Raw genomic sequence first — 22,626 nt, forward strand, 5'->3', positions numbered from 1 at the left:
GCATGCTGAACCCACAGTCGAGGTTTCTGGAGTAGGAGGGAAATGCCTAGCACTACTTGTAGCCAGTGACAGCTTAGCCCCTTCCCCAGTCCTCCCGACCACTCCTACCCGTCCCAGAGAAGTGAGGCGAAGGAGGCTTGGCTGGCTGCCAGACTAGAAGCAAAACGACTTTGAGGGGTGCAGGGTGCCGGGGCGCAGGTGGTCTGGGGGGTGAGGAAAGTGCTGAGGTTATCTCAGGGGCACCCAAGGTGGTCCAAAGAGATCAATGTTTCAGGGCCCCTCTTCCCTCCCTCCCCCCACCCCTCCCTGCTCCATCCAACTCCTTCACAGTGGGCTATTTCAGCTGAGATCCCTTTTTAGAACCCAGGACTCCTCGGGGTCCAGGTGGCCAGATGGGGTCCTTACTGGCATAGCAAGAGGGGCTTCAAGACTAGAGTTCAGGCACCAAGACAGTGAGAGAAGCTCTGGTCCCTCACTGTGGCTGACTCCAAACTCTCCTCCATTGGCCCTCATTTTCTGGACGTCGTCGAAAGCTCTCCACCCCTCCCTGCCCTCCCGCTCTCCAAGCAATGACCTCATTGCAAAAGACAGCCAGAGCGGATGGTTCCCCTCCCTAGAGAACCAGTGCAGGGAGAGCGAGCAATGACGCCACTGGAGCTGGGTCGGTCCTGGCCACTTTGGATTGGCCGCGCGGACTCGTGGGGACCCCCCTCCCACTGTCGCTGGAATAAGAGCCGAGAGCTCCGCGGGGAAGACGCCCGCAGCAGGCGTTGTGTCCAACGGGGTGGACCGGCCGCTCGCGCTCTCCAGAAACTCGTCTCCAGGTGAGGAACTCCCCCCTCTGCCCACTCTAATAACTTGCCTCTGGATTAGTTCATCTAGTTTGCTCCATCTGTCTGCCTTTCCTTTGCCTCTCACGGGCATCGCGGCCCACCTACGGCAGGTGCTCCTAGCTCTCTGTCCCGCTCAGGGGAAGGAGGGCGGTTGAGAGGAGAGCATTTTCTTCTAATTAGCACAGGTGGAACTTCAAGCATTCCCAGGGCTTGCCTGGGCGCTGGAAGCTCCGCGAGCTCAGGTAGGCGGGTCTGCGGCCCCTTCGTTAGAACCCCTGGGCGTGCAGGATCCTGCTCGAGTTTCGTCTGGGAATGCCCTGCGCGGTCTGTGTCCTGAGGGATCATGTTTGATTCTCGGGACGGTGCAGCCTTGAGCTTTCTTGTGAGGCGCCGCCAGCCCACGAGAGTCCCTGGGGCACGGAGGGGACCTGCGACTGTGCAGTCAGCCGCGCAGGACAAGGGGGCTCACTTCCAGATGCTGGCGCCCAGCACCCACTGCCAAACTGCGCTCCAGCGTAGATGGGCTGGGCGGGCAGAGCCCTGACACACCGGTAACTGCACATTTAAAATCTTCCTCGAATCCAAACCCAGATACTGGGTGGATAGACCAGTGCTCCTTTCCAAGGTACCCTTCCTGCTTTCCTGTCCCATGCGTTAGTGCCAAGTCCAAAAGAAAGGGGTAGGTGGTCCTAGATTTCTCAGTTCCTGAGAAGACTAGAGCAATGGGAGAACAAATTGACATTAGGGTGGGTCCCCGCTTGTTTTCTGCAAAGGGCGGAAGGAAGGTGTGGGTTTGTGTGCATGCATGCACTCGTTTGTGGCTTCTCCCCGATTTCCACAGAACTCCACCACACCCTGAGACACTTGTTTCTGCTCTACAAAGCCATTCATTGCACTGTATCTTTTGAGATTCACAGCAGCCCATCTGGCAAATGAATGGAGGTTTGGGGAGGTGGGGTAACCTGAGGCCACAAGACCTGCGCGGCAGAGCAGGCACTTAGGTCTGTGGGCCCCAGGCCTTGGCTGGTCTTGGCGCAGTGGTAATATCATTCTCTCTTTACAGAGAGGCATCATGGGCTTCGGGAAGTCCTCCCCCTTTCTGGCTTTCAGCATCTTGGTCCTGTGCCAGGCAGGCAGCCTCCAGGCGGCACCATTCAGGTGAGACAGCCAGAAGCCACAGAACACTCCCCTTCTACTGCCCCTGGACTGAGGCAGTTCTGTGCCTCTGAGGTCACAGCAGCAAGGCTCCTGGTGCATTAAGACCCTCAGGTGGACCTCAGGTTGGGCCTTGTGGGTTGGGAGTCGGGGGAGGGGGCACATCCTCAGGGTAGGTCACAGGGACCAGGAAGCCTTGCTACTTGTCATGGGGTGGAGGCAGTCAGGGGCTCAGAGCCTCTCTTGGATTTGCTTGCCCCCTGAAGGTCTGCTTTGGAGAGCCTCCCAGACCCCACCGCACTCAGTGAGAAGGAAGGGCGCCTCCTGCTGGCTGCCCTGGTGAAGGCCTATGTGCAGGGGAAGACAAATGAACTGGAGCAGGAGCAGGAGCAGGAGCAGGAGGAGACAGAGGGCTCCAGGTAAGGCTCCCACCCTGCCCTGGCATATACCCCAGGAAATACAACATCTGGCCAGGGCGCCAGCAAGCTGTGGTTGTTCATCAGGCCCTGGGGCCCAGTCATTCTCAAGCTCTGAGGAAGACAGAGGTCCAGGTGTAGCTGAAGAGACTGTGGTTAGACAAAAAGACACATTCCTGAAAGCTTTTAGGAAATGAAATGGGGAGGTACAGAATCACTTACTCGGGGGGAATTGGTCTTGCCCTAAGGAAACTCCCAGCATTGGCTGACTTGGGACCGGTAAGTGTGAAGCCAGGGGATGGACTCAGCATATTTCAGGATGTTTTAGAAATTTAACCTGTGTGTGTTGTTCTTTCACACCCACAAGGAGCCTTCATTGCACATTTGCAAGGTGAAGCCAAAGGCCTTGCAGAGGGTGGGGTCAGGTAGAGCAGTACCTGAGGTAGGTCTGGGGGCTTGAGATGTGTAGGATCTGTGGAGACGTGCATGTTGTCATGGGGCCAGACGCCCTTCCCCAGCCCCTCCTCCCCGTGTCCCCTGAGCCTGGAGCTCACGCCAGCCCCTGGCCCGGCCCCGGCACTGCCTGGCATGTGCTGCACCTGCATCTACCCTAAGGACCTCTCTGCAGAGCAGGGACTGAGAAGCATGCGGAAGGCTAGGAAAGGGCACCCCTTCCCCGCTACAACCCTGCCCCACGCTGCCCTGGCTCAGCAAACCTCGGAGTTCTCCTAATGGAGGATGTGTGAGCTGCCCTCCTGCCTGCCCCTCCTGCCTCTGCTCCAGGTGCCCCTCATTCGTCTAACTTTCTGCATGACTGCCCTCAGGGGCGGGCCTGGCGCATGGTATTGTCTGGCATGTCTTTTCCCTGCAGCCTGGACAGCTTCCGAGCTAAGCGGTGCAGTAATCTGAGTACCTGTGTGCTGGGCGCATACTCGAAGGACCTGAACAACTTTCATACATTCTCTGGCATCGGCTTCGGGGCTGAAACACCTGGCAAGAAAAGGGACATAGCCAGCAGCTTGGAGAAGGGCCAGTAACCCCGCTTTGGGGTGCCCCAGGATGGCAACCAGACTCCTTCCACTCCTTCCTGATTTCCCTTCTTGCTCCCATTTTTGAACTAAATGCATGCAGATTCCACTCTGATTGCTCTTCAAGCTGGTATTGGTAGCTTTGCTTATCACAGAGAATATGGGGGACCTCAGGAGGGAAGGGAAGAGAGCGGGACTCATAGGCCAGGTTAGAGGCAAGAGTGAGGGAAGCTTCTTGAGATCCCAGAGGATTTCATGGTAGAGTCCCCAATTTCTGCTGCATCCTTCAGGTTTCATCATTGATGAATAAACCTATTTTCTAAAAGGATTTGCACTGTGGTGGTCATTCCTCTGGTCGTGTCCAAGGCTTGAGAGTACCCAGAACCTATGCTTAAAAGTAGCATTAGCCTCAGGGTAGCTGGGTACAGGGCTTGGTGAGTGGTCCTTGTGAACCAGTTCCACCGTCAAGAACAGGTGTGCTGAGAAACAGGTAAACACTTCTAGGGGAGGAAGCTGTTTCCCTCTTCTCACAGCCTCTTTCAGGTAAGACGTCAGGGAATTTTCATTTCCCATGGAAAGTGGTTTTGATGGTGCCTGTGGCTGCTCTATGGTTTCTCTATGCTCCTTGCATGTCTTGGGATTGGGCTGGGCCTTTGGTGACCACTTCATCCTGGTTCTAAAGAGACTGTATGTGACGGTAAGTGCTGATTTCAGTACATGCCTCATGGCTTGACACGGGGTTTTTTCTTTTTCTTTTTTTTTTAAAGTTTTTATTTAAATTCCAGTTAGTTGACATACAGCGTAATATTAGCTTCACGTGTATGATATGGTGATGCAACACTTCCATACAACAGCCAGTGCTCATCACATTGGCACTGGGTTTTTTTTTCACGAAGGTCTTTGGGCAGGGCTCCTAGCAAAAGCTGCCAGGCCACTTCTCCTAACAGCTTTAATAATTGCATTTAGGAGAAACACTTATTCTTAAGCGGTATGTCGAAGAGCTGAAATTCTCTTTATGAAGGCCTCAGGGGCAGGCTCCTGCCCCTCGCCTCTCGCTGACAGACCTCTTCTTTCTCCATCCTGCAAATCAGCGTCACTGCCCAGAAGAGATCCTGCAACACTGCCACCTGTGTGACCCATCGGCTGGCAGGCTTGCTGAGCAGATCTGGAGGTGTTGTGAAGAACAACTTTGTGCCCACCAACGTGGGCTCCGAAGCCTTTGGCCGTCGCCGCAGGGACCTTCATGCCTGAGCAGCTCAGTGGCTCCAGGAAGAAGGTGACTGCCCTTTTCCGTTGGGTCGGAGGGGAGGGGATTTGGGGATTATGAGCCACATTATGAAACCCACTGGACCTGGGAAGGGTCTTCAGATCCCTTCTTTCCAATTACATGCTTCCTTCTCAGTGGTGAGATTCTTCCACAACTCAGCCTGAAATCAGAGCGTTGACACAGGCTGCAGACATGCAGCGTCATCTCTCTGAGAAGAGAAATGAGAAATAAAATGCTTGCCAAATGATAATTGCTTTTTTTCCCGTCATTTGCCTTAAAAGCCTGTCTACATCTCATACCTATAGGTTGTAAATGCTGTTTTCCTGTACATTTGTGTTCTTTTTATAATAATTGTGGTTGTTTCCTTCTTGTCCTTCTTATTCGCCAACACCTCCTTCTTCTCCTTCTCTACTTCCTCTTCCTTCTTCCTTCTTTGTCTTCTTTTTTTATTTTATTTTTTTCCCATCTCAGGTCACCATGAAGCTGAACTCACCACTTCTGTTAATTTCTGTTGACAACACTTGGTGAGAAGGCCCCATGGAAGATATACATGTTTGCATCCCAATAGATACTGAAAAAAGCACCTTTGTCACTTACAAGGAATGAAAGTGAATGCAAAATAAGCTAATTCCATATGTATCGTGTATCCTTTTTATATTTGACTCTGTGTGTGTCAGTGTGGTGGTGGCATCTATCGTTGGCTTATCTGGTAGCAAACTGGTTCTTTGAGAGCTATCCTGTTGATCGCAGCAGCTCTGCAAACCTTAGGGGGACAATAAGTCATTGCCTTTGTGGCCTCTGGGGACATGTGGTAATGGTGATGCTTTGCCTTGTTGTCTAAGAACATGACTGTAGAATTTATTTAAGGAAATCTCAATGTTGTATCATTTGTCAACTTCATCAAGATTAAAAACATATTTTGGATACATGTGTTTTGAGACCCTGGTGATTCATTTCAACTTGTTTCCCTATGTAATAATAATAACACTAACAGTTGACATGTTTTGAGTGCTTACTCAAATTGGGACAGTTGATATTCTAAGACAGTGTTTTATACGTATTAATTCATTTAATCTTTATGACAACTCCACGAAGGAGATACCATTGGTATTTCCATGTTGCCTCTGAAGAAACAGAGGCCTGGAGAAGTGAAGTCCAAGGTCACAGAGATAGACAATAGTAGACTCAGGTGTTGGTTTCCAGAGCCTACAGTTGAAACCACTGCATTATATGCTTCTTGACAATGGCTTCTGATGAGTTCCAGAGACCTGTGAGCTGTTCTTTGACCTAACTGCCTCACATGGCAGACCCTCAGATTTTGAAGACAAATGGACCGTGTTAAAACATACAAGCAACCTAGTCTTTATATAATAAAATGGATCCCTTTTACCCATTGCTTGGTGCTACATGTTGGAAAGTTTGTGTGCCCTCCCTCCATCTCCACCCTACCCTGCCTAGCCAAAAAATTGTATATTGAAACCTAAGCCCCAAAGTGATGGTCTTGGGAGGTGGGAACTTGGGGAGGTGATTAGGTCTTAAGGGTCATCCCCTCCTGAATGGGACCAGTGCCCTTACAAATAAGGGTGGAGAGAATTCCCTTGCTTCTTTTGCCATGTGGGGCCACAGTGAGAAGAACTGCTGTGAGGAAAGGGGCCCCCACCAGATGTGAATCTGCTGGTGCCTTGAACTTGGATTTCCCAGCCTTTAGAACTGAGAAATAAATATTTGTTGTTTATAAGCCACCTGGTCTGTGGCATTTTGTTACAGCCGTCCCAGCGGACTAATGAAGACACTTGGCTTCAACACATGATCCTTTTATGGTCAATGTTATTACACCTATGTGCCATCTCTTACACCGCCCAGGTGTATTGTAACATCTATAGATCCATAAATATTTCCCCGTATGTGGGAGGGACGTTTAAACATAACCACAGTCCCATTTAACAACTAAAGTAAATTAACATTAATTTCTTAATTCCTTCATCTCACATCCAGTCATGGTTCAAATTCCTCCATTATCTTATATGTGTTTGGTGTCTGTATAAAATCAGGGCTCAGATTAGGTCTCCACATTGCTGCTGGTTTATATGTTTTTTGTTTTTGCTGGTTTATATGTTTTAAGGCTCTTCTAATCTAGACGTTGCCCTCCATTATTTTTTTTTCCCTTTTGCAATTTATTTGTTGGAGGAACTAAGTTATTTGTCCACTGGGGTTCTCCACCGTTGAATTCTGATGACTACATTTCTTTTTTTTTTTTTTTTTAAGTTTATTTATTTATTTTGAGGGGGGGGGGTGGACAGGGAAGGAGCAGAGAGAGAAGGAGAGAGGGAATCCCAAGTAGGCTTTGTGCTGTCAGTGAAGAGTTCAGTGTGGGGCTTGATCCTACTATCTATGAGATCATGAACTGAGCTGAAATCAAGAGTTTGACACTTAATGGACTGAGCCACTCAGGCACCCCTTGATGACCACATTTCTATGGTGAGATTTAACATGTTTCTTTATCTGCTTTATTTGTTGTGAATCAGTGAATGAGGAGAAAGAGAAGTTGGAAGCGAGGTCTGAGAAGTAATGAGGAGGGAAGATCATATCATGTAGGACCGTGTAGGGCATAGGAAAGACGTTGGTTTCCTATCAACGTTTAGTCAGTAAAACAGAAACCACATCAATAATTTTAATGGAAAGAATATAAGAAAGTGGCCAAGTAGGGGCACTGGGTGGCTCAGTTGGCTAAGTAAAAAAGTGTCTGACTCTCGGTTTCAGCTCAGGTCGTGATCTCATGGTTCTGTGAGTCTCAGCCCTGTGTTGGGCTCTGCACTGACCGTGCAGAGCCTACTTGGGATTCTCTCTGTCTCTACCCATCCCCTCTTACACTGTCTCTGTCTCTCTCAAAACAAATAAATACATTTAAAAAAATGGAAAAAAAAGAAACTAAGTAGGGTTGAGAAAAGATGAAAGAGAACAAGAGTTAGTGCAGAGACAGGAAGCGAGGGAGGCAGCTACCATCCTCAGGGCTGGGGGAACAAAGATAAGAAGAGGTCAGGCACTGACAATCTAGAACCTTGGAGAAGGATGCTCAGACCACTGAGAAGAGAGGTGGGCAGATGTGGGCTCTTTGAAAGGGTGCGACAAAACTGTTGGAGGAGTATGGGGAAACGGAACCAAACTGGAAATTTGGAAACGTCTTCTCTGCCAGACCACCGGACGAAGGAAAATGCAGCTTGCAGAGTCCCAGCTCCAGCATCTCTTTTTAATTTAGGCACAAGGTTTTAAATTTGCACAAAGAAAATCCATTCTGTGCACAGTTCTGTGAACTTTCACAAATACATTGACTTGCGTCATCACCTCAATAGATACAAAATAGATACAAAAGTTTCATTGCTCCTCAAAAGTCTGCCATGCTTCTCCTTTGCAGTCAATTGCACCACCGCTCACCCCCCGGAAACAACTGTTATGTCTGTCTGTATAGTGTATTTTTTATATTTTAAAATTGAGATATAACTGACACATAACATTGTATTACTTTTATGTGCACGACATAATAATCTGATATTTGTAGATATTGTGAAATGGTCACCACACTAAGTCGAGTTAGCATCCATCACTACACATTGTTATGATTATGAGCGAGACCTTTTAAGATCTACTCTCTTAGCTACCTTAAAATATGCAGTACCATACTATTACCTATAGTAATCATGCTGTACATTACATCCCCAGGACTTACTTAGCTTATAACTGGAAGTTAGTACCTTTTGATTCCCTTCACTAAATTTGCCAACCTCCCCCATCCCCCACCTCTGCCAACTGCCAATCTGCTTTGTTTCTGAATTTGGCGTTTGTTTTTGTTTTTGTTCTCAATTCCACATATAAGTGAGATCATCCACTATTTGTCTTTCTCTTTCTGACTTATTTCACTTAGTGTAATACCCTCAAGGCCTACCCATGTTGTAACAAGTGGCAGGATTTCCTTCTTTTTTTGGTGAATAAAATTCCATTACACCTATATCTATATATTTTTCTCTCTGTATATATAAATGATGTGTGTGTGTGTGTGTGTGTGTATCACATTTTCTGTACCCTTCATCTCTCCATGGACACTTATTTCATTTCCATGTCTTGTGTATTGTAAATAATGCTGCAATGAACATGGGGGTGCAGAAACCATTTTGAGATAATGATTTCATTTCCTTCAGGTAAACACTCAAAAGTGTAATTGCTAGATCATATGGTAATTCTATTTTTAATTTTTCGAGGAACCTCCATACTGTTTTCCATAGTGGCTATACCAATTTACATTCCCAAAAACAGTGCACAAGGGTTCCTTTTCTCTACATCATTGCCAACATTTGCTATTTCTTATCTTTTTGATAATAGCCATTCTAAGAGTGGTGTCGTAATACCTCATCATGGTTGTGAATTGCATTTCTCTAGTGATTAGTAACATTGAGCATCTTTTCATGTTCCCGTTGTCCATTTGTATGTCTTCTTTGGAAAATGTCTATTCATATCCCTTTGCCTTCTCCAGAATATCAAATAAATGAAGTCAGTATATAGCTTTGAGTCTTTTACTTAGCATAATGCATTTGAGATTTATCCATGTTGTTGCATGTATGAATAATTTGTTTCCTTTTATTGCTGGGCAGTATTACATTGTAGGCACGTACTATGGTTGCTTCATTTATCCCTTGAAGGATACTTGGATTGTTTCCAGTATTTGGAATTTATGAATTCAGCTGCTATAAATTTCTGTGTATAGATTTTTGAGTGAAAGTAAGTGTAGTGGGCTGGATGCGCCCCCCCCCCCAAATATGTCCATGTTCTGATCCCCAGAATATGTGAATGTTACCTTTTTTGGGAAAAGGGTCTTTGGTGATATAATTTACAAGGATCTGAAAATGAGGTCAGCTTGGATTGTATAAGTGGGTGTTAAATCCAGTGATATAGTCTTATAAGAGATACACAGAGAAGATACACACAGAGCAGAAGGTGACGAGAAGACAAGAGGCAGAGTCACAAGCTGAGGAAGCCAAGTTAACCAGCAACCATCAGAAGCTATAAGAGGCATGGAGTGGATATTCCCCTAGGGTCTCTGGAGGGAGGAGAGCCCTGCTGTCACATAGATTTTGTACTTCTGGCCTCCAGAATGAAAGAATAAGTTTCTGCTGTTTGAAGCCACCAAGTTTGTGGTAATTTGTTATAGTATCCCTAGGAAACTAATGATTTTTTATTTCTTTTAGGTAAATACCTTGGAATGGGATTGCTGTCATTTGGCAAGTATATACATATATTTTTTTTCCTTAAAAAGTCTTTTATTTTCAATTTATTTTATTTTTTTAATTTAAATTCAAGTTAGTTAACATCAGTGTAGTATTGGTTTCGGGAGTAGAACCCAGTGATTCATCACTTCCATAGGACACCCAGGACTCATCCCAACAAGTGCCCTCCTTAATGCCCATCACCCATTTAGCCCATCCCCCACCCAACACCCCTCCAGAGACCCTCAGTTTGTTCTCTGTATTTAAGGGTCTCTTGTGTTTTGCTTTCTTCTATGTTTTTTTTATCTTACTTTTCCTTTCTTTCCCCTATGTTCATATGTTGTGTTTTTTAAATTCCACATAGGAGTGACATATATTTGTCTTTCTCTGACTGACTTACTTCACTTAGCATAATACACTCTAGTTCCATCCATGTTGCAAATGGCAAGATTCTATTCTTTTTGATCACTGAGTAATATAAAATATATATATACAATGGAATATTACTTGGCAGTCTTTCATTTTTATAAATACCTTCTAATTTCTGTCCATATACATTTACATTCTTGATTATCGCTACCAAATAATCTACACATATCATGTATTCTGCTTGTTATTATGTGTGCTGTAATAAACATAATGATATTGCTTAATCAAGTAAGAAAAACAAATTACAGAAAATTTGAAAAATCAAGACACAATAAAAGATTTCAATAGGTTTAATTCAACCACTGTGATTTTTTATTGCCTTCTTTATGTGTATATTTTACATAGTTCTGTACTGTATATATTATGCTGTATTTTTAAAATAAAGACTTTATTTTTTTAGGGCAGTTTTAGGTTTACAACAAAAATGAGAGGAAGGGACAGAGATTTCCAGATACCCCCTGCCCCCACACATGCATACCTTCTCCCATTATCAACGTCACTCACCAGAATAGTATGTATATATGTATTGCCAAGGATGAACCTACATTGACACATCATAATCACCCAAAGTCCGTAGTTTACCCCAGAGCTCACTCTGGTGTTGCACATTTACGGGTTTGGGGAATAATGACACATCTCCATCATTATAACCATGAGGAGTATTTCACTGCCCTAAAGATTTTTCCATGCTCTGCCTGTTCATCATTCCCCTGGCAACCACTGATCTTTTTATTGTTTCCATGGTTTCACCTTTTCCAGAAAGCCACAAAGTTGGAATCATACGATATGTAGCCTTTTCAGATTGGCTTCTTTCACTTAGTAATATGCATTTAACGTTCTTCCATGTTTTTTCATTTGGGTTTAGCATGGAATAACATTCCATTTATTTATTCATTCACCCATTTTTTTAAATCGTTTTTATTTCTCTGCTAATCATAGCTATCTTTTCCTTGATTTTAAGAGTGTTCACTATTACCTCACACAGCATGCTGTTGCACGGGCTGGGTTTGTGGCACTTGAGTTACCCTTGGGCAAAGTGTCAAGAGAAAAGTGAGGAAGAGGAAAAAGAACCCCCGCCCCCCCCCCCCCCCCCCACAGATTTTGGCACTCAAAGATCCACTTTTACGGTGCCTTGTCAAAGATAAAGGATTTAGCTGCCTGCACTGCCACTGCACTTTGGATGCAGAGTGTGGACGCTGGGGCTGGCACTGGAACAGAGCTGGGAGCAAAAAGGAAAATAAAAAATAAGGGAAAATCTAGATTGAAGGGGCTCTGGCCAGAAAGAAGGGGATTCTCTCAGAGTTTTGTTTTCTGTGCACAATTCCATGATGGAGACAACCCTTGGGCTAAATGTAAAAGAGAAAAGAGGGGGAAGAAAAACCCCAGAGAACTTACTGGTGTTTTTGCCATTCTTTTGCCCTCCCTCCCCAATAACGTACCTGCCACTGATTATTTTTCTTTTTAATTTGTTTTCAAGTGTATTTCTTTATTTTGAGAGAGAGAGAGAGAGAGAGAGAGAGAGAGCGAGCAGGGGAGGGGCAGAGACAGAGGGAGAGAGAGAACCATAGGCAGGCTCTGCACTGTCAGCACAGAGCCCAATGTGGGGCTCGAGCTCACAAACTGTGAGATCATGACCTGAGCCAAAACCAAGAATCGGACACTTAACTGACTCAGCCACCCAGGTGTCCCTGCTACTAATTTTAAGAGCTCTCAGGTAAATTCTTTTTGTATTCTGTCTGCAGGTTTTATCTGCAATTAGTGTGAGAGGCAGGTTGTAGTGGCTGACTCCATCTTGGTCAGCATATATATTGACCATAATGCAATTAAGATAATAATAATGATAGTAATAATAATTTTGCATAGCATATTATTATTATTATTATTATTATTATTATTATTATTATTATATTTCAACACTTGGGAATTATGTAAGATTTTATTTTATTATTTTTAAAAATGCTTATTTATTTATTTTAATTTTTTTGATGTTTATTTATTTTTGAGAGAGACAGAATGCGAGTGGGTTGGGGCAGAGGGAGAGGGAGGCACAGAATCTGAAGCAGGCTGCAGGCTTCGAGCTGTCAGCACAGAACCTGACACAGGGCTCGAACTCACAAGCTGTGAGATCAATACCTGAGCCAAAGTCGGACGTTCAACTGACTGAGCCACCCAGGCGCCCCTATTTATTTATTTTTGAGAGAAAGCATGCGCAGGCAAGGGGCAGTGAGAGAGGGAGAGGCAGGGAATGCTAAGCAGGCTCCATGTTGTCAGCCCAGAGCTTGACACAGGTCAGACTAACAAACTGAGCAAAAATCAAGAGTCAGATGCTGAACTGACTGAGCCATCCAGGCGCCCCTTATGTAAGATTTTAAAACAAGCCAGAAATCAAAGAAGAAATCATAATGGAAAATTTTAAATTTAAAATATCTAGAACTGAATGATAATACCTCACATCAGAATTTGAAGATGTAGTGAAAGCACTAACTTTAGAAAATTTTATAGCCCTATATACTAATGTCAGAAAAGAAAAATAGGTAAAATTTAAGTTGCATTTTATTTTTTAAATTGATCTATTTTAGTATTTTTTTTAGTTTCTATTTAACTTATTTCTTTTTGAAAAATTTTTTAGTGTTCATTTATTTTTGAAAGACAAAGTGTGAGCGGGGGAGGGGCAGAGAGAGAAGGAGACACAGAACTCAAAGCAGGTTCCAGGCTCTGAGCTGTCAGCACAGAACCCGATGTGGGGCCTGAACTCACTAACTATGAGATCATGACCTGGGCCAAAGTGGGACACTCAACTAAATGAGCCACCCAGGTACCCCACTATATAATTTACTTCTGTTCAAGCCTTGTCATTTCCTTCCTTCTGCTGGTTTTGTGTTTTGTTTGTTCTTTTTCTAGCTTCCTGTAGGTGTAAGGTCAGGTTGTTTATTTGAGATTTTCTTGCTTCTTGAGGTACTTGTATTGCTATAAACTTCCCTCTTGTGACTGCTTTTGACGCACCTCAAAGATTTTGGACCATTGTATTTTCATTTCCATTTGTTTCCATGTAATTTGTATTTCTTTGATTTTTTGGTTGATCCATTCATTGTTTAGTAGCATGTGATATAACCTCCATGTATTTATTCTCTTTCCATATTTTTTCTTGTGGTTGATTTCTAGTTTCATAGTATTGTGGTCAGAAAAGATGCGTAGTAGGACTTCAGTCTTTGTGAATTTGTTGAGACTTGTTTTGTGGCCTAATGTGTGATCTATTCTGGAAAATGTTCCATGTGCACTTGAAAAGAATATGTATTACCCTGGTTTAGGAGGGAATGTTCTGAATATATCATTCAAATCCATATAGTCCAGTGTATCATTCAAAGCCACTCTTTCCTTGTTGATTTTCTATTTGGATGATCTTAAGTGAGCTGCTAAAGTCCCATATTATTCTTTTTTTATTTTCTGAGTTTGTGTGTAATTTCGTTTACTTTTTTTATCATTTAATTTATTTTTTAAATTTATATCCAAGTTAGTTAGCGTATAGTGCAACAATGATTTCAGGAGTATATTCCTTAACGCCTCTTACCCATTTAGCCCATCCTCCCTCCCATGACTCCCCCCACCCCCATAACCCTCTGTTTGTTCTCCATATTTAAGAGTCTCTTATGTTTTGTCCCCCTCCCTGTTTTTATATTATTTTTGCTTCCCTTCCCTTATGTTCATCTGTTTTGTATCTTAAAGTTCTCATATGAGTGAAGTCATATGATATTTGTCTTTCTCTGACTAATTTCGCTTAGCATAATACCCTCTAGTTCCGTCCACATAGTTGCAAATGGCAAGATTTCATTCTTTTTGTTTGCTGAATAATACTCCATTGTGTGTGTGTGTGTGTGTATATATATATATATATATATATATATATATATCTTTATCCATTCATCCATCAATGGACAGTTGGACTCTTTCCATACTTTGGCTACTGTTGATAGTGCTGCTATAAACATTGGGGTGCATGTTTACAGGTGCTTCGAAACAGCACACCTGTATCCCTTGGATAAATACCTAGTAGTGCAATTGCTGGGTTGTAGGTTAGTTCTATTTTTAATTTTTTGAGGAACCTCCATACTGTTTTCCAGAATGGCTGCACCAGTTTGCGTTCCCACAAGCAGTGCAAAAGAGATCCTCTTTCTCCGCATCCTCGCCAACATCTGTTATTGCCGGAGTTGTTAATGTTAGCCATTCTGACAGGTGTCAGGTGGTATCTCATTGTGGTTTTGATTTGTATTTCCCTGATGATGAGCGATGTTGAGCATTTTTTCATGTGTCTGTTGGCCATCTGGATGTCTTCTTTGGAGAAGTGTCTATTCATGTCTTTTGCCCATTTCTTCACTGGATTACTTGTTTTTTGGGTGTTGAGTTTGATAACTTCTTTATAGATTTTGGCTACCAACCCTTTACCTGATAGGTCATTTGAAAACATCTTCTCCCATTCCACTGGTTACCTTTTAGTTTTGCGGACTGTTTCCTTCACTGTGCAGAAGCTTTTTATTTTGATGAGGTCCCAATAGTTCATTTTTCCTTTGTTTCCCTTGCCTCCAGAGACATGTTGAGTAAGAAGTTGCTGTGGCCAAAGTCAAAGAGGTTTTTGCCTGCTTTCGCCTTGAGGATTTTGATGGCTTCCTTACATTTAGGTCTTTCATCCATTTTGAGTTTATTTTTGTGTATGGTATAAGAAAGTGGTCCAGGTTCATTCTACTGCATGTTGCTGTCCAATTTTCTCAACACCACTTGCTGAAGGGACTGTCTATTCCATTGGATATTCTTTCCTGCTTTGTCAAAGATTACTTGGCCATATGTTTGTGGGCCCATTTCTCTGTTCTGTTCTCTGTGGGTTCTCTGTTCTGTTCCATTGATATGAGTGTGTTTTTTGTTTTTGTTTTTGTTTTTGTTTTTGTTTTTGTTTTTTGTGCCAGTGCTATACTGTCTTGATGATTACAGCTTTGTAATACAACTTGAAGTCCGGGATTGTGATGCCTCCAGCTTTGGTTTTCTTTTTCAAGATTGCTTTGGCTATTTGGAGTCTTTTCTGGTTCCATACAAATTTTAGGGTTGTTTTTTCTAGCTCTGTGAAGAATGCTGGTGTTACTTTGATAGCAATTGCGTTGAATATGTAGATTTCTTTGGGTAGTATTGACATTTTAACAATATTTGTTTTTCCTATCCAGGAGCATGGAATATTTTTCCATTTTTTTGTGTCTTCTTCAATTTCTTTCATAAGCTTTCTACAGTTTTTAGTGTATAGATTTTTCACCTCTTTAGTTAGGTTTATTCCTAGGTATTTTATGTTTTTAGTGCAATTGTAAGTGGGATCAATTCCTTGATTTCTCGTTCTGTTGCTTCATTGTGTATAGGAATGCAACCAATTTCTGTGCACTGATTTTATATCCTGCAACTTTGCTGAATTCATGGATCAGTTCTAACAGTTTTTTTGTGGAATATTTTGGGTTTTCCATATAAAGTATCATGTCATCTGGCAAGAGTGAAAGTTTGACCTCCTTCTGGCTGATTTGGACTTTTATTTCTTTGTGTTGTCTGATTGCTGAGGCTAAGACTTCCAATACTATGTTGAATAACAGTGGCGAGAGTAGACATTCCTGTCTTGTTCCTGATCTTAGGGGGAAAGCTCTCAGTTTTTCCCCATTGAGGATGACATTAGTGTTGGGTCTTTCATACATGGCTTTTATGATCTCGAGGTATGATCCTTCTATCCCTACTTTCTTAAGCGTTCTTAACAAGAAAGGATGCTGTATTTTGTCAGATGCTTTCTCTGCATCTATTGAGAGGATCATATGGTTCTTGTCCTTTCTTTTATTGATGTGATGAATCACATTTTTTGTGGATATTGAACCAGCCCTGAATCCCAGGTATAAATCACACTTGATCATGGTGAATATTTTTTTTAATGTATTGTTGGGTCCAGTTGGCTAATATCTTGTTGAGGACTTTTGCATCCATGTTCATCAGGGAAATTGGCCTATAGTTCTCCTTTTTAGTGGGGTCTTTGTTTGGTTTTGGAATCCAGGTAATGCTGGCTTCATAGAAAGAATTTGGAATTTTTCCTTCCATTTCTATTTTTTGGAACAGCTTCAAGAGAATAGGTGTTAACTTTTCTTTGAATGTTTGGTAGAATTCCCCTGGAAAGCCATTTGGTCTGGTTGTTGAAAGGAGCTTGATAAATTCTAGAAAAAAGGGGGGAAAAGGGAAAATATTTGAAAATTTGTAAAAATGAATACAACGAAAAAGAATAAAATGAAATGATGGAAGTAAAATAGATTTTGAAAAATTCACAAAAAAATAAAAAATATAGTAGAAAAAATTAAAGAAAAATATTTAATAAAAATTGAAAAAAATAAATTTTTTCTCTTTCTGTATTCAAGAAAAGGAAACAAAAAAGAAAAAGAAATTGAATCAATGGACCAGTGAACAGACTGAAATACAATTGAAATTACATCATTTTCCCCAGAAGTCAAACTATGAAGCACTTTATAGTCCATAAACTAAGCAGGCAGAGAGACTTGTGGTGTTTCTGAAGAGTGAGGTTGGCCCAGTTGGGTGGGGCTTAGTGTAACAGCTCTGTTCTCCACTAGGTGGCGCTGCTTAGCTTACTGGGGTGGATTGCTGTGACACTTGTAGGTGTGTATGCACATGCGCGGGAGAGGTAAAAATGGTGTCACCCAGCTACCTAGTCTCTAGTATTGGAACTCTGTTCTCCCCCATCAGCAATTGCACACCCCTCTTTTGTCTCTGGCTTCTATACACTCCCTGCTTTTGCACTGTCCATGACCAAACCGTCAGGTTGCCAGGTGGCACCTCCGTCCTGAGTTTTATCTGAAATGCGGCAGTGTTTCTCGCCCCCTCTCTTCCGAGGGACTGTGGCTTTGATCCGTTTTGACTCTCTGCTGGAGGGTCTCACCCAGGAATGGCTGGGTGCCAGCTCGCCCCCTGGAACGTTCGGGAGACCTCGCTGTTGCCGATGCCCAGAGACTGCAGCTGGGTGCCAGCCCGCCTCAGAAGAAGTTCACACGATCATGTAGCAGCAGCATTTCAGGGGTTACGGAAAATCACAACACACATCTGGCGCCAGGCTTCCCCCTTATCGTCCTTGTTCCAGCACCAGTGAATGTGGTTGTTCTCCAGAGTCCAGTGGGACCTGTGGCCTGAGGAACCTTGGGACCTTACTCTGCTCCTGGGGATTCACCCTTCTCACCAGAGCACCGCCAGGTATGGAGCTGCAGAGTTTCAGACTCTGCATTCCCCCTGTTTATAGAGTCTTAATGGAATTTAAACCCTCTGCTTTCTCTTTTATCCCTTTTTGGTTGAGTCCCTGTGGCTGTTTCCACTCTTCCACTTTCTCTCCAGCCACTTGGGGGGGTGCTTTTCCTGTACTCCGCCCCCCACCCTGCCCCGTCTCCATACTCTCTCCACAAGCAAGAACAGCTCCCTGCCCTCTGTGGCTTCTCTCTCCTCCAGTCTACCTCTCTGCACCACATACCTGCTGAATCCTGTGGTTCAGGTTGTGCAGATTGTTGTGTTAATCCTCAAATCGGTTTTCTAGGTGTGCAGGATAGTTTAGTGTTGACCTGGCTGTATTTCATGGACGCCAGATGCAAAACAACTTCCAGGCTGTTCCACCATCTTGGCTCCTCCCTCCTCCCATACTACTATTGTATTACTGTCAATTAGTTCCTTTATGTTTGTTATTAGTTGTTTTATGTATTTGGGTGCTTTCATGTTGGGTGCATACATATTTATAATTGTTATGTCTTGTTGGATTGTCCCCTTTATGATTATATTTCTTTGTTTCTTATTACAGTCTGTGTTTTAAAGTCTATTTTGCCCGATATAAGTATTGCCACTCCAACTTTCTTTTGACATCCATTTGCGCGATACAAGTTTCTTCATCCCCTCACTTTTAATCTGCAGGTGTCTTTAGGTCTGAAAAGAGTCTCTTGTAGGAAACATATAGATGGCTCTTGTTTTTTATCCACTCTTTCACCCTAGGCCTTTTGATTGGAGTGTTTAGTCCATTTACATTCAAAGTTATTATTGATAGGTATGCGTTTATTGCCATTTTATTACTTGTTTTGTGGTTGTTTTTGTAATGAACCAAATTTTGAATTTTCAATTGCACACCTAAATTGAGGTGTTCAATTTGAGAAATTAGAAAAGAAAAATGGAGAAAACTCAAAGAATTTGAAATGGAGATAATAAAACAGACGTTGATTATCTATAAGATGAGGATTAAACAAAGAGGATCAGCAAAGGCAAAACTTTGTTATTTGAAGACTAATGAAATTGGAAAACCTCTAGTGAGGTTGATCAGGAAAAAAAGAGAGCAGACACAAAGAATATCAAGACTAAAACAGAGAACTTGCCCATAGATACAGCAGAGATGAAATGATAGTAAAATAATACTATAACTATATGCCAATAAGTTTTATAATGTAGATGAAATGGGTAAATTTCTAGAAAATATAAAGGTCCTAAAACTCACTTGGGTAGGAATGGAAATCCTGAATAGGTATATAACTGTAATATATTGAATCAGTTTTGTAAAATCTTACCACAATGACAGTATAATATTGTTGGAATTATAGATAAATTCTCCCAAATATTCACAGAACCAATTCCACTTATATACAGAATTTCCCCCAAAATAAAAAAGAGGAACTACTACCTAATTCATTTTAGGAGGCTAGTGTGACAAACATAATAAGGCCAGAAAATAAGTTTATGAGAAAGAAAAAAATTCAGTTCCATTTCACTCATGAACGTAGATGCAACTATCCTAGACAAAATGATGGCAAACAAAACATAACAGTATACATAAAACAATGTATCATGACCAGTAATTGCTTGCTCCTCAAACATAAGAGTGGTCTGACATTTGAAAATCCATTAATCCATAAAAAATTAATAAATTTAGTAATATTATGATTAGCTCAGTAGATAAAATTGTCTGAGAAAACCTCAGAGTAATCATGCAATGGAAAGGAAAAATCTGTTTTTTTTTTCTTTTAGTTTTATTTATTTATTTTGAGAGAGAGAGAATGCAAGCGGGGGAGGAGCAGAGGAAGAGAGAGAGAGACAGAATCTCAAGCAGGCTCTGCACTACCAACTGTGGAGCCCTATGTGGGTCTCGAACCCACAAACCGTGATATCATTACCTGAGCCCAAATCAAGAGTCCGACAGACACTGAACCGACTGAGCCAACCAGGCACCCCTGGAAAGGAACATTCTTAATCTGATTATAAGTATCTATCAAGATCTGCAACAATTAATCAATCTTAGGGAATAAACATTAGAAACAATCCCTTTACAATTAGGTAAAAAGTAAAGAAGTCAACTATCATTTCTTCTATTCAGCAATTCACACCAGGTTCTAGCTAGTTCACTAAAATAAGAAAGAGAAAAGAAGGTTTAAAGGTAAAGGGAAAAAGTTTTCATAATTTTATATACTGAATTTCCCAAATAGTATACAAATAAAATTATTAGAATTAAATAAGAATATTTATAAAATGGCTGGCTATGAGATCAATAAACCTTAAATAGACTGATTTATAGTAAATGTATTTGAAAATCTAGTAAATAAGAGATACCAATGACAATAGCAAAAAAATATATATGTATATAAAGGGGCGCCTGTGTGGCTCAGTCAGTTAAGTGTCCGACTTCACCTCAGGTCATGATCTGACAGTTTGTGAGTTCGAGCCCCACGTTGGGCTCTCTGCTGTCGGCACAGAGCCTGTTTCAGATCCTCTATTCCCCTCTCTCTCTGCCCCTTCCTGCTTGTTCTCTCTAAACAAACAAACAAACTAACTAACTAACTAAAAAAATATGAAAAGAATCTAGGGATAAATTAACAAAATATGTGTTGGTAAATCATCAGACTTTTACTGAGAGACACTAAAAAATAAATAATAGGAGAAACATGCTACATGCATGACTGAAAAAACTCAGTATTTGAAAGGTATCAAATATTTCCTAATTAAACTCAATGCAAATTCAATACATATCTCAATAGGGTTTTCCTTAGACTCTGGCAAGTTGATTCTAAAATTATTTAGAAAAGAAAATGATGGGGCGCCTGGGTGGCTCAGTCGGTTGAGCATCTGACTCTTGATTTTGGCTCAGGTCATAATCCCAGTGTTGTGGAATCAAGCCCTGCATTTGGCTCCGCCCTGAGCATGGAGTCTGCTTGAGATCCCCCCCTGCCTTTCTCCCCCACCCACATGTGTACTCTCTCTTCCTCTCAATATAAGGAAAAAGAAAAGGAAACGGTTAAGAACAGGCAAATGCTTCTGAAAAATAATAAAATTTTTGGAGGATTGCTTGCCCTATAAACCTATAGTCATTAAGATAAAGAAGTATTGATTCAGCAATTAGCCAATGGAAAATCATCAAGATCCCAGAAATAGAGCCATGTATATGTAAAACTTTGGCCTATGACAGAGGAACTACTCAACAAATGGTGTTTGGGAGGTTGGTTATGCCTGTGGGGAGAAAAAATGAACTTGGATCCTATCTCACACCTTGAAAAATATCAATTCAAGATGGGCTAAAGATTCTACTGTGAAATGCTGATATTTAGAACTTTTAGGAGAAAATATAAGAGTAAAGAAGTCATCTTAAACAACCTCAACAGTGTTAACCATAGAAGAAAAAGTCAATAAATTAAAAAACTTGTTTTTTTTAAAAGGATGCAATAAAGAGATTGAAAAAACAATTGGCAAACTAGTAGAGGTATTTGCAACACATATAGTCAATAAAGGATAGCATTGTATTCCTATTTATAGAGATTATCTGCCTATCTATCATCTATCTATCGATCGATCTGCCTACCAACCTACCTACCTACCTACCATCATATATAGTAGATATGAGGGAAACAGGCCTTCTCTTACAAAGTAAAAGTATCTTCCAGCAAGGGAAAAACAGCCTCTGACCTGGATATGGGAGACTTTATTTCTGAGGTATAGGAGCCTCAATAGAGGAGTAGAGATTTAAAATATTTAAATCCTCTTGAATCTATTCAAATATCTCCTTTCAAAAATCTCAGGAGTATCTTCATTACTGATTAATGTCTTAATTTCATGTAAGAAACCTGGTGATCATTTGATATAATTCCATAAAGGCAGGCTCAAACTGCAAGTTTGGATTTTGGTCATCGTGGCCCTACAACTGATAAGTTTCTTTAGCACTATCGTGGAAAGTCCTGAGCTTGAGAATGTTGGGATTTTTAGGGACACAAGCATCCACCTGCACCCTGAGGTCCTTGGATTCTCCAGATATTTACACTTTATGCGAACTTGATTCCAGGTAATCAGTTTTTTTACTGCATGTCATAGTTGCTGGATTTCTGTTATGGAATACAATGGGCTTTTATGCTATTCACCATGTATCAGCTAAATAAATATCCTAAATTTCCCTATTATGAACATTTCCCTGAGTATCTGTCTCCTGCATTCCACTCACAGCATCAGTCTATCAGCGAAAGTTCTTGGCTGCAAGCAATAGAAATGGACTTGGGTTCTGTCGTGCAGGAAAGCAGTATTTTTGGAAGAATATTGGAACCTCACTGAATTCTTGAATTCTCAGAATGTGGAGATGGCTTAGCTGAGTGGCTCTGGCTCAGGGTCTCTCACAAGGCTGTGGTCAAGGTGTCAAGCAGAGCTGCAGTCTCCAAAGACTTGAATGGGGCTGGAGGGTCTTCTTTAGCCTCACGCATGTGACAGTTGACAGGTTTCAATTTCTTGTCATGTTGGCTGACCTCTTCATAAGGTTGTTCATGTCCTGATTTACCCCAGAGCAATTAATTGGAGAAGGAAGATAGCTGGGTGGGGAGAGACAATGAGAGTGCAAGATGGAAGCTGCAGTGTCTCTTATATTTGAATTACTTCTGTGTATTCTGCTCATCACACAGACCAATCCAAGTACAATGTGGGAAGGAATTACACAAAGGCATGTATACTAGGAGCAGGACCATTGGGGGCCATCTTGGAGGCTTCCTACTACAATGGAAGTGGAGAACAAAGCTGGGAAACAGGAAGAAAATAGGGATGCTCTTGAGCACCAGCCAGTAAAACTTCAGAAAATGTCACAAAGTGGGAACAGAGATCTTTATGTTGTTGCCACTGCGATAAATATGACCTTCAGTCATTCTACGTTGTTGGGTCATTCACTGATGATTTAGAAACGTG

General features: G+C 42.1%; 1 protein-coding gene across 3 annotated transcripts; it reads left to right on the plus strand.

Annotated features, from left to right (window-relative positions):
- The first annotated feature begins 285 nt into the window (after nucleotides 1–285).
- Nucleotides 286–5,625, plus strand: LOC123601414 (calcitonin gene-related peptide 1). Of its 3 annotated transcripts, XM_045484615.1 has the most exons (6): nucleotides 301–824; nucleotides 1,675–1,775; nucleotides 1,897–1,991; nucleotides 2,255–2,407; nucleotides 4,524–4,708; nucleotides 5,171–5,625. In XM_045484615.1, the coding sequence occupies exons 2-5, from the start codon at nucleotides 1,770–1,772 to the stop codon at nucleotides 4,681–4,683; spliced, it is 414 nt and encodes a 137-aa protein (XP_045340571.1). In that variant the 5' UTR covers nucleotides 301–824; nucleotides 1,675–1,769; the 3' UTR covers nucleotides 4,684–4,708; nucleotides 5,171–5,625. The 3 variants fall into 3 exon arrangements, with proteins under 3 accessions (XP_045340570.1, XP_045340572.1, XP_045340571.1); XM_045484614.1 differs by lacking the exons at nucleotides 4,524–4,708; nucleotides 5,171–5,625 and adding an exon at nucleotides 3,276–3,760 and having other exon boundaries at nucleotides 286–824; XM_045484616.1 differs by lacking the exons at nucleotides 1,675–1,775; nucleotides 4,524–4,708; nucleotides 5,171–5,625 and adding an exon at nucleotides 3,276–3,760 and having other exon boundaries at nucleotides 292–824.
- Nucleotides 5,626–22,626: the final 17,001 nt, after the last annotated feature.

Source organism: Leopardus geoffroyi, chromosome D1, assembly GCF_018350155.1.
Source record: "Leopardus geoffroyi isolate Oge1 chromosome D1, O.geoffroyi_Oge1_pat1.0, whole genome shotgun sequence".
NCBI lineage: Eukaryota > Metazoa > Chordata > Mammalia > Carnivora > Felidae > Leopardus > Leopardus geoffroyi.

Bases quoted from the DNA above. Each gene is read 5' to 3' on its own strand.
- LOC123601414 (XM_045484614.1), top strand. The intron at 1,992-2,254 runs GTGAGACAGCCA...TGCCCCCTGAAG, and splicing joins CTCCAGGCGGCACCATTCAG to GTCTGCTTTGGAGAGCCTCC. The intron at 2,408-3,275 runs GTAAGGCTCCCA...TTTTCCCTGCAG, and splicing joins GAGGAGACAGAGGGCTCCAG to CCTGGACAGCTTCCGAGCTA.